The following is a 12,120-nucleotide window of genomic DNA, read 5'->3' on the forward strand; positions in this document are numbered from 1 at the left end:
GAGCTTTTTGAAGAAGCCAAATGTGGAACTGAGAGTACACCGAACTATTTGCTTTCAACCGAACAGGTGCCATTTGTTCAAATAATTAGTTAAAGTGAGTCCCCTGCTGGTCGCGTGCGTCCTAAAGTGAAGTAAATTCCGTGTATCACGTGGAGGGCTGCTTTCCATTGTACAGTGCTCGAGCAGTTCCTGTATTGAAATATTGTACACGTTTTGATAAACGAATACACACATACATGTGATATAATTAAACGTTGTCAGGGTTCATGGTTCAGTTTAAATACATCCTTCAACTTTCTGATATCTCATCATTAGTGAAAACCTTAAAAACGGATTTGCTTAACATAACTTTATTATTTTTCGTCTTCTCCCATTAGTCTCATAGACATCCTTCAATTTTTTTTATCAGCATACGATCTACATTTCATAGTCATCAAACAGTTCAGTGACGCTGATGGCCTATGGATGAGGGCAGTGCCTTCCTGGATGAGACCATTGATTGTATATGGTAATGTGTAATCATAGGATAAAGACAATTATTTAGAAATGTGTGTTGACTTGTGGAGATTTTCCCCACCAAGGGGGCAAATGAGCCTAAACAGAGAGGAAACGTGGCCCCTTCAACATGACAAAGTAACTGGAACACTTCTCTGTGGAGGTAAAAAGTTATGTTTCTTCCTTTAAATTGCTTATTTTCTGTTCTTAAAACTTAGATACTGCAAAGAGATCCCAGTTGGGACCCAGAGGATCCAAGCATGGATTTTCTTAGATAAAAAAAAGAAAATGTATATTTTCAGTGCTCACTTTATAAGAAACATGTAGTTAACTATGACAGCTTTGACTTGTTTTACTACATCGATCATTTTCAGTCTTTGGTAACATTGAAATATTGGATTCATTCAATTGTTGTCTTATTACCGATTTCGTGTCTAAAGGTGGTTTGTCAGTGGACAGTATAATTATACTGCTTTCTTACTAATATACAACTAGATGTCAGAAAACACCAGTGAATAAAATACAGTTCAATACAACACATGTCCATGTATCATGTATCCTTTATGGTAACATTAGTGCTTTTTCATCAGGGATTAGGAGGAATTTATGTCACTTAATTAATGATCAGCATAGCGCTGTAAGTGAACATTGCAATAACCTCAACAGAAATCCATTATTCATGTGCAAGCAATTAAATACTCTCTCTTGTATCACCCTCTTGAAACTGTAGACTGTGTTTTTTAGAAAAGGAGATGGGCACCTCTCTCAGGTTACTGTCACACAGTGCAATCTTGATTGCAGGCTGCTGATTGACATGAGAGATAAATGAAAGCTAACAAATAGCACCTAAAGTTGTTTTGTGGAAAAGAAAAAGAAAAACTGCTCACTGTTTTTATTTGTTACAGAATGAAAGTTGGATCAGAAAACAAACTAAACACAGCAATGCAAAAACATTTATTGATTTTCCAATCATTGAGAAATCTAACGAAATTGATCACTGCACTACTGTAGTTGTTAAACTCTGACATATTTTAAAGGAAGATGCAACAGTGTTTACTAAACCTTTCCTCTGTAAGGACAGATAAAGACAAGCCAGTGTGATGATCTATTTTGCTGCCTATGAAGGCAGCACTTTGGGGCTCAGACAGAATCATGACCATATAAACACCAAGTGTAAAGCTTATTTAAAAATAAAATATCCCTTAATATAATGTATAGACCAAACTGTCGAGTCTGTGGTTCAGTTATTCAGCTCCTTCTTCAGGAATTTTCCTCAATAGCGTCTTTGTGGACAGAAGTCTTCATTTAAACAAAAATCAAATTTTTGTCTGTAACAGCAAATTTTTGTGAAAAGATCGCTAACGATCCTTTGTGCTCGCACACAAATTTGGATCAAATACTGCAGTGTAAAGTTGTGAATATTGGTCCATGAAGTATGCAAACATTTTTACTGCATATTATCAAGGCAATAGAAAGCAGACGGAGAATTTGTGCATTAACGTAATCCTGAAGCTGTCAGGAAACCAGTTTACTCTCACATGTTGTGACACAATCCAAAAAACATTGCTTATTCCTTGTGGAATGAAATCAGTCAAAATCATAGCCCAGTAAAAGGCGCAGTAGACGTAATCTTCTTCAATTGATCATTTTGACACAAAAATTAGGAATGGACACGCAATTTTGAAGACTAATATAAAACATGCCTTGCAGCAACCAATTTGGCAAGAAAGCATTGTCATACAGTATCGTAAAAATCTCACAGTGAAAAGTTACAGTATGCCCCTTTACAGTTAGCATTCAGTTACTCACTCCCACACACCCACACATACTGAACTCACACACACTTGTATAAAACGTTTCAAAGCAGTTTAACAATCTCTCTTCAGTTCTGTGGCATTAACCTAACTGTTCTTCCTTCATTTCGTACTCCTTGTTTTTTGCTTGAACCAAAAATAAGTGTTCAGACATACTCTTGAATGAACTGCAAACAGCCTTGTGTCCAGGCTGAATAATCACTGGCTGGAGGGAACTTAAAAGGCCCTGATAAGGTACACAGAAGTCCAAACCAAGGTTATTGTGTATTCCATCTGAATATGTTTGCATATCTATGCATGTGCGTTTTCCTTCATTAATAAGTCCAAAACAAAATAAGAGTTCATCCCTGTCAACGACAGAGATGCTACCGTGGCCTTTGCTCTCAAAAGAGCAATAAAATATCTAAAGTTATTTTACATTTTAACAGAATCGTCAACATATGTTTCATATTAAACATTTGCTCTTTGGTTATTCTCCTCCTTCATGTTGTCCTTGCATATTTCCTTTTAAGAAATATTGTTTTGTTTTCCACAAAAATAAATAATGACTCCAGATGAAATACTTGTACTATTGCTTATGACATACAAGCATCGCCACTTCACTCCTAAGGCAACTGGGCTTCATTATCTCTCTGGCAGCTTGAAAAAGAAAAAGAAAAAGCCTTCAAATGTGAAAACCACCCTACATGTGTGCATCTGAGTATGTGACAAGAGACAGACTCGTCTCTGATAGCCATCTCCTGTCCCCAGAGTGTTTGCACCGTGCTTCAGTGCTCATCACCGAGCTGACCACTCAGTCTCTCTGCAGTCTCTGCCGTACCAACGCAGTGGGAGTAACTCTTTTGTCAGCTGGTTTGTCGTTAACTGCCCGAGGGACCGCTGGTGAGGAAGTAAGTGGTCATCTCCCCCTTCCCCTTCACCTTGACAACACCCCGACAGTCCAGCTGGTATCCGTTGTTGACCAGCACGTGGTACAAGTCTGTGGTCACCTTGGAGAAAACAGACATTTGACACTTTTGACATGAGACATTCAACCCTTCCAGAGAATAAAATGGTGTCAGTCCCAATTTCACAGTGAGTAATTTTCCAAAAACCCTTTCATATGGACGACCAACATGAGCAATAGATTTTGAATAAGATCATCCAAATTACACTTTTATTTGTGCAAAATCAAAAACGTAATTTGACATAAAATCAAAGTCACAAGTTTTTGGTAATCAAATTAGAGGGAAAAAAACGTGGGTGGACTTACACCTCATCTACATCCGCCTACAGACTATTTTTGACAAACAATTCATCAGACACAATGTGCTATTTTTAATTGAATTAGACAGAAAAACTGTCCAGATAAACTATATTATTGAAAGGTTACTGGAGAATGAAAGAAAAAGTTTCAAGTATCAACATTTGCAGTAGCACATGTTTTACTACAGATGGCAGCATTGTTATTCTCTGATCTTTCAAAGGCTCACTTTGCCCCAGAGTTACAGCAACATTTTTTTGCTAGAGAACAGCATGTCTGGCAGTAATGGGGATTCTTGCTCAAGGGCAACTCTGCAGAGTAGATATTTGAAACAAAATATTTCAGCAAGTAAAGGTCACCACTCTGATCTTTTAATACAGAACTCCTAAAACTTCAAATGATTTGGAGTCTGTACGAGGACAGATGTCTGCTGTGTTTATACAATGTCTTGCATGTGGGGCGACAACTAACAAAGGTTTAGACTTATTTGATAAGACTCTGCTTTGATATACAAAGTTGGTACACTCTTTTACCAATAATTCTAATTGCAAAATGCCTCTTGTGATATAAAATTCCAAACTGTCAAGCAGTTACTGAAAGGAGTCCAGAACATGGGAGGTACCTGGATGTAGTCTGGCACCCCTGTGCTGTCCATTCGACTGGCCACATTGACCGTGTTACCCCAGATATCATACTGGGGTTTCCTGGCTCCAATCACTCCTGCTACAACAGGCCCCATGTTCAACCCTAAGAACAGATAATATAGCTGTGAGCCATCATTTTAGTTACACCATTTAATGGAAATATTGATGCTGTTGCTAAAGAAGCGGATTAATACATTTCTCATTAGACTGACCCAATAAAGTCTTTCCAAAGAAGATTTATCAGATAATGTTTCAAGATCAATTTCCTTCGCCTTCTAGGCTTACCTATCTTCATCTGGAAGTTGTTGAAGGAGTGCTCATTGATGTATTTCATCTGTTCTCTAAGCCTCATGGCATAGTCTGCCAAAGCCAGAATGTGTGAGCGGCCCTCTTTATCGTATGTGGAGTCATTGAGGCCAGAGGCTGCCATGTAGGTGGAGCCAATGGTTTTGATTTTCTCCAGCTGACGGAACCTCTCCTCACTGATGATCTAGAGACAAAAAAATCAGCCATGCATAAGGAGAGGAAACAAGAAAATTAAATGCAGTACCTCAGTTACAGGTCAACAGCATGTCAAGTGGTGGTACAACATACACACAGCCTGGAAAGAGTTGATTATTAGCTGCATAAAACAAATAAATGTTTAATTTAGCCATCAAATTATACATTATACACCTTATTCAATCAATGTTTTTTTATTTTTTATGAAGCGCTCATTGTTTTACCTCATCAAAGTCAGCGATGATCTCATTAAGCAGCCTAAGACACTCGACCCCCTCGTTGTTCGCCTCCAGCTCGACATAAAACTCTGAAAAGTTGCTGATGGAGGCGAACATGACAGCGACGCACTCGCAGGACTGGTAGTACAACTCATCATTTCGACGCTCCCGGGCAAGAAAGTGGGCAGCTACGTCTTTGGGCAGGATGTTGTGGAGCAGGCGACGGTTGTATGCCTGTAGCTCCTCCATCTCCTCCTTCTCTTCAGTGGCCTTAGGAGGAACAGAAAGACATGAGGTTGTCAGAATCTCCCAGTCTCTGTCAGGTGACTAGATTCCTGACATACTCACAGCTGTTGCTGTGACAGGTCACTTCAAAGGTGCAAATAACGAAATTTATGACGGCTGAATTCCACTTCAGCTTCTTCATTTTTGCCCTTACTGACACACAGGGAAGGCTTATGTGCCGCAGATTTGAGCCATTGTCATTCATTACTAAACTCGTGGTATTCATGCTATTGCAAGACTTCACTAAGACTATATAAGAGTTAATCTACAGCTGTTTCTGGGTTAAAAAGCCAAACCATTTATTTACCTGCAGCTTCCAGAGGAAGTCAAGGCGTGCAGTGGACTCCACTTGTTGGCCATGCAAGTAGAGTGCCAGAACAAAAACCATCAGGACTACAGGGGTCATGACCTTTAGGGATACCTTGGTCACATTCTCCAAGCTGGGGAGGGAAACAGGAGGTATGACTGACAGCCTTGCTTTGAAGTAAAAATGTACTTAAATGTTCAAAGAAAATCTAACAAGTACAGAATAAGTGAAAACTTCTTACCGCTGTTCTGCAGTTTCATTGAAACTAAGTCTGGAGCAAAGAAAAGAGAATGTCATGCCTAGAAAACACACAAGCCACTTAAATCAGCTAGAAAAAAAATATCACAAAATAGAACTTACTGTTGCAAAGAATCATTAACAGGTGGTAATTGCCTGAGGAAAAATGGGTACATATTAAAAAATAGAACTTAACATGAGAAAGTAGGTCTCCTACAGTCTAAACCTTATCAGAAAAAGTAGGTCAATTCCAACCTAAACCACAGTATTTGGACACATAATCTCAAAGATTCAGGTTGAAAATTAGAAAAAAGTGAGTGTTGGTATTTGTATGAGCCAGTGTGTTCCTGGCAGGAGACTCACAGGGTGTTGGCAATGACCAGCAAGTCTGCGTTGTCAAATAGGGCCACCTGAGGCCACTCCACCAGCACGATGAAAGTGAGCTGGATGAGCAGCATGAGAGCCAGCTTCCCGATGCTGCTGATGTGGAGGAACACAGAGCAGGCCAGCAGGGTCAGCAGTACACTGTAGCTGAAATACTGCAGCAGAGGGGAGGCAGCGAGGGAGGAGGAAGATTTAAAGTGAATATTCAAACATACTTCTCACGGAGCACACTGAAAAACAAACATGAACGTTCTGGCACACATGAGCTGAAATGTTATGAGACCAACCTCAGGGAAATGGCAGGGCACGGCCTGACTAGAACACAGAGTCAAACCGTCTTCTGCTGTCTTGGTCAGGTTGTGAAGCAGGCAGAGAGTCACTGATGTGTTCAGCTCATTGGCTACACAGTCCTGCAGTTTATCTCTGCTGCAGGTAAACTGGAAGAAAAAAGGAAAACGATCAGCATGGAGACAAACGTGTTGTACGTTCATTATTTCTGAAAGACCTCAAAGCTACTGGATTGTAAAATAATTCAGACCAATACATTTACCATAAAAATGAATAAATAAACAAAAATCTTTAACCCTCTCTGGTGAACAGGCTATGTTTATAAAGATGCTTGGGAACTACATCAATTATACTGTCTCTTCCAACAACAGTTCTGTTAAGCTGAGTCTGTAACTAAGTTACAACAGGTCTGCAGTCAAAAATGACATGGAAAACACAAAGGACATGCAAGAAAATAAAATCAGTTGACTAAAGTGTGGTTAACATGGCAGCATTTAATGGTGATGATGCTTCAATATAAATAACTGACAAGCTTCCCTCGGCTTTGTGCACTTTTCTTCTCCAGGGCATTTATAATATGGCAGTAGGAGTGTCACCATATACATTTATTACCATAAAATAAAAAGATCAAATATCAATACCGTGTTATTAATAAACATATCAACATACTGCAAACTGCAATAGATTGGCCTCTCACTCAATGGCAGCTGGGATAAGCTTCAGCTTCCCAATGTAATGTAATTGTGATTGCAATCACATTGTAATCATGAATTACATTACAACCGGTCAATCATGTAGTGAATATTCTACATGATGACAGCCTTCTGTAGTATATATCCGTACTGGCTTTAAGCATATCGTACTCCACACATGTGGGAACACAAAGTTAAATGGTTTTATGTAATGTTGATAAACATGGAATACATACGATGATTAAAAAAAGACAGATTTCTACAACCCCATCTGTCACAGTAACAGATTAGGATTGAATACCGCTTTGCCTCTAATTATAGCACCTCCTGAGGCAAAGAGGTTGAATCTTAAAGCATGAACACAGCCTAATTTTTTTCAAATGTCTAAAAAATTTGCTAAGCAACAACTATGAGAAAATGTATGGTAGATTAATGGCAGAACAGATGAACAAGAGACATACAAAGCCTCTTCTGTAACTCATGCTGTGGGACATCTTGAAACAGCATCATCACATGAAAGAACAGATTCAAAAACCACTAAATGAAGACAACTAGTGCCTACCATGTTAGCAAAAGAAGAGATGTAGAGGAGGAGGATGGAGAGGACGCACACCAGTGTGCTGTTTGCTCGAGACTGGACAATTTTCTTGGTAAGTGTCTGCAAGGCAGCTGGAAAGAGCTTTAATACAGACAACATGGAGGAGATCAGATAAGCGAGAGTTAATACCATGAGTGATGTTGGCTCAAGACATATAATAAGCACTCTTATCTAAAGATATCTGAAAGAGGAACCGTATAAGTGATGAAGGGCTTTGTTTCCTACTTTAATGCAGGAATAGATGGCACAGATGAAGAGGATATTAGCGAGGATGATGAAGATGCTGATGTAAAGACCAAGCATAAGTGTTGTTCTGTGGAAGAGAAGAAAGCAAGTTCATTAGGATGTACATCTCTCATTAACTCCTCATAAACTAATCAAGATCACATTTCCTGTTCATGATTTAGTAAAACTCGGAAAGGCAACTTGTCAGAGAGACGACTTACTTTGGGAAAATTATCATCTGAATAAAACAGATGAAAAAGAAGACAAGTACTGTGCAGGCCACATATCCTCCAAAACGACCATCAATTTTCTTGGAGTACTGAGAACAAAAGAATCAATGAAAGTTTATTTGCAACACAGTTCAGTTTTATTCTATAGAGAGCTTTTGTGAATTTCAAACAGTCTCCCATCAAAAGCAAACCCTTTTCTCGAGGTCGACCGTTTGAAAGGTGAGCAGAAACTTCTTCACGTGATCCTTCCTCAGCTGGTCAATGCTGCGCGCATCGATGGCCCGTCCAAGAAACTCATCCACCTCATCCTCAGGGTTCAGGGCCTCCTGAATACAGCGACTATAAGGTACATGGAACAATAGGTAACTGTGTTTTGTGTCTTTGTATCTGTGTGAATGTGTATGTGAGAGAATTGTCAAGTGTTATGACAGGCAGGAAGACTCACAGCTAATACGGTATTAGTGCTGTGTTGGATCTGACTAAATTAAACCAACAGTGAGCTCTACCGTGAAAGTGCTACAGTGACAGTGTCTACCAGTCAAGGTCTAATAACAAAGGTTGCCCTGATAACAACAACCGGCACCATAATACTCACTTTTCTTTGCTGGATGCCGCGTCGATGCCCTGAGAGAAACACAAAGTGAAAATAAATGCAACAAGAGTAAAAAGCAGGAGAGAAAAAGAAAGAAAAGGGATATTGAATTGTGTAGTTACATTAAAACTGAAAAATAGACAAGAGACTCAGACATCTGCACAGTTAATCCCTGTGAGCCAGACTGATGTTTTAATTAATGCTCGAAGGCTTCAAATTACACCCTCTTTGCCCCTAGGGCTCAAACACTCAGAGATAGAGAGGACAGAGGAGGAGAGGAGGAAAAGAATGTAGGAAAGAAAAAGAAATGAGACTTTAAACACAGAGAAGAGGGAAGTGACAGAAAGTGAAGGTCCAGGAAACTATCTGCAGCTGCAGCCTCATCAGGTTAACTAGGGTTGCATATGATAAGGATTTCCCAGGGGTCTTATTGTGTCTCCTGTTTGTTTGACGGAAATAGATTAATCCTTCTCACATTGCAATTGTCTTTTCTAGGCCTGCACTGGAAGTTCTGTAAATATTTGTCACACTTTGGCACTCAAACTCATATTTACTGAATGTTGTCTAAACTCTTATATAGTCTTGAGAGAACCAATAGTGCATCTTTGCATTACTGGTTAAGTCTTTTCTTTCCCAAAATCCTATGTTCCCAGAGTCTTAAGTTCACCAATTCTATGAAGCACTGAAGATGAACTATTCTATTTTCTTAACATGATAAAAGTAACTATTGAAATTTGATAAATGGTTTCTCTGGTTCCCAGTACCAGTTGGGTTTAGGTATGAGGATTTATAAAATCCATCCATCCATCTATTTTGTACACTCGCTTAATCCGTCGGTCGGGTCGCAGCGGGGGTGGGGGTGGGGGGCTGGAGCCTATCCCAGCTGTCGGTTTGTAAAATAAAAAATCAAAATGAACAGATAATAAATAAATATTTTTTCAACTATTCTAACTTGCCCAGTCATAGTGGGAAGGTTGCCACACATTGAACTGTACTGACACAACATTGCGAACATAGATATGGTCCTAGATGTATTTAACAAAATTTGCAAGCACGCATCATGCTACACTTATAAGTTAACATGAATTGGGGTGTTTATATATTTATTCGACATCCATTACAGTGTCATTATCTAAATTCACTATGTCTGATCATTGTGTTGGTGGCAATTTTGAAAATATGTCTATAATTAAGTAAATATTACTCTACAGCGCTACCAGCTTGTCCAAATATGGTCACTTCTAACTCTAAACAACGAAGATTGTGACAACTCAAGGCTTCAAAACAGCTAGTGCTGAAGCCAGGGGGTGATATCATTATGGCTCCATTCATCTGTATTGTACAGTCTGTGGTTCCCTACAACAACAACCAAATTGCAAGATATAGCTACGAAATTCTAAACAGCGTCAAAACGTCTAAAAGTAGGTACAAAATGGGTGATAAAAAAAGGAGACATTGGAAGACATGGAAGAAACAGCCAACATTTCATTCATGGCACTGCAGTGTACGAACTCAGAGTCTCAAAATCATAGATACAAGTTTTCAGGGTTTTAACAAATCAAAGAAACCACTGTCGTCAACTTCTTGGAAAGGGATAACATTTCAGAGCTGGTGATTAGGACCAAGCTTTGTCTAAAGTTAGCTATTTGCTAATGTAGTTAAGCGGAAGGCTCAAATTATCTGTGTGCTGTTTCACCTCAAGTCAGTGTGGGTACTAATGACTTTTTGACAGCTCTCTTTATGTTTTGTTCTTTATGTACTAATGTTTATGTGTGTCCATGCCCCTAAACTGCAGGCTCATCTTGAGATTATGGCTTCCCTTGTTAACTTATCAGTCTGATCCTCTCTACTTAATACAAGCAGGGCTTTGATCAAAGCTCCATGGTTTGTATTTTTGCTCCAAGTCCTGAACAGTGTAATATTTGACTGAGAAATAAGTCCATTGGCCGTTCCCATAGGTTTTATTTTTCTGTTTTCACTGAGGAAAGACAATTGATACAAATTAATACAAAATTATTTTATCAAGAACTGCTATTAGGAATTCAGATAAAAATCATGCTTGGATTTGACTTCACAGAGAGCAGAGAATAACACTGAAAATCAGATACAAAAAAGTAGAGGAGCTACTCTGCAGTTGGGTACGCGTTTTAGTGTTTATCTCACCATCTTCTTGTAGACTTTGGACTCCTTGCTCCTGGAAAAAGATCTGTCAGGCACCCAACGCGGCATCAGTCCCTCTGCAGAATTTGCACGTGTTCGCTGTATCTTGGCCATCATGGCTTTCTCTTCTTTCTAGAAGTGGGAAAAACCCACAGGGTACTCATTTTGACAAATAAGGCCCTCTTAGCCAGGTGACAAGCTATTATACTGTTTGTGTGAAATATGGCACTAGTGCGACATTTTAAAGGGGTCACACAGATAATCAGGAACATGTGTGCATTTGACCATGCACTAACCCTTTTCTGGCTGCAGCCCAGCACCAAGAAGGTTTCAATGCTGTTCTCTTTCAGGTAAGCGTTCCTCTCTCCTCCAAATCCTGGCTCCACCTCATAGTCGCCATTTAGATACTGTAATGTGGCTTTGGTGATGTGGATGCGTCTGAACACACACATAAAAGTTAAAGTGTGTCAGAAGTTGCAGAGCCTACAGGACTTTACTTCAGTGGAGTAGCAGGTGGGATAGGAGGTTCTTACCCCGCCTTCCCTCCGGCCTCCATTTGGTTTGCAAGCGTCACATCATTGGACCAGACGTCAAACTGCCACTTGCGCAGGCCCAGCACCCCACAGTGAACGCGCCCGCTGTGAATGCCCACCCGCATGTTCACATTAACACCTGTCACTTCTCTCACCAGCCTGCAGAAGCAAACACGTAAAAATACACACACCGTTGTCAGAAAAACTGTCTCTTCGCTGTGTCTCTTCAGGGCTCCGTGTGACAATCACAACACGAGGAATTTTAACTTAACTTTAAGTGAAATGCTGTGAGGGGTTTCATTGTGTTTCAGTATATTGGTGTGCAAATCACTCACGAGATGGCTTCAATCATGTCTACTCCCATCTCTACACAGCAGTGGGCGTGGTCAGCCCGGGGCTCAGGCAGCCCTGAAACACAGTAGTAACAGTCCCCGAGGATTTTGATACGCAGGCAGTGATTCTCCTGTACAGCAAAGACACACAACACACATATCACCTACAATATTTGAGCCCTAATTACAGCTAATACATAGCTTGCCCTGGTCAAGCAGATGCATCATTTAGATGACTCATCAGTTTCTGCATAGTTTAATTAGTGTGTATCCCAATATAACCTACAGCCGCAGACACACACTACAATGCTATAGCATGCTGGCTTTGTCATATACACAGTG

The 12,120-nt window shown here is 39.8% G+C and overlaps 1 protein-coding gene across 2 annotated transcripts in view; it reads right to left on the minus strand.

The window, feature by feature from the left end:
- Window positions 1–1,426: 1,426 nt before the first annotated feature.
- The window catches only part of LOC140272438 (adenylate cyclase type 6-like), a 32,302-nt gene continuing 21,608 nt past the window's right edge, over window positions 1,427–12,120 (minus strand). For both annotated transcript variants that reach the window (XM_072367890.1, XM_072367891.1), the window contains 18 exons: window positions 11,782–11,909; window positions 11,447–11,605; window positions 11,210–11,351; window positions 10,917–11,045; window positions 8,757–8,785; window positions 8,353–8,500; window positions 8,153–8,250; window positions 7,932–8,019; window positions 7,671–7,787; window positions 6,416–6,565; window positions 6,108–6,283; window positions 5,868–5,900; window positions 5,749–5,778; window positions 5,508–5,640; window positions 4,922–5,185; window positions 4,482–4,686; window positions 4,175–4,299; window positions 1,427–3,298 (listed from right to left, as the gene is read on the minus strand). In XM_072367890.1, the coding sequence (XP_072223991.1) occupies window positions 3,170–3,298; window positions 4,175–4,299; window positions 4,482–4,686; window positions 4,922–5,185; window positions 5,508–5,640; window positions 5,749–5,778; window positions 5,868–5,900; window positions 6,108–6,283; window positions 6,416–6,565; window positions 7,671–7,787; window positions 7,932–8,019; window positions 8,153–8,250; window positions 8,353–8,500; window positions 8,757–8,785; window positions 10,917–11,045; window positions 11,210–11,351; window positions 11,447–11,605; window positions 11,782–11,909 (2,283 nt within the window). In that variant the 3' untranslated portion in view covers window positions 1,427–3,169. The remainder of the gene's footprint in view (window positions 3,299–4,174; window positions 4,300–4,481; window positions 4,687–4,921; window positions 5,186–5,507; window positions 5,641–5,748; window positions 5,779–5,867; window positions 5,901–6,107; window positions 6,284–6,415; window positions 6,566–7,670; window positions 7,788–7,931; window positions 8,020–8,152; window positions 8,251–8,352; window positions 8,501–8,756; window positions 8,786–10,916; window positions 11,046–11,209; window positions 11,352–11,446; window positions 11,606–11,781; window positions 11,910–12,120) is intronic.

This window comes from Leuresthes tenuis, unplaced genomic scaffold (assembly GCF_036924035.1).
Source record: "Leuresthes tenuis unplaced genomic scaffold, fLeuTen1.0.hap1 SCAF_16, whole genome shotgun sequence".
In the NCBI taxonomy this organism is placed as follows: Eukaryota; Metazoa; Chordata; class Actinopteri; order Atheriniformes; family Atherinopsidae; genus Leuresthes; species Leuresthes tenuis.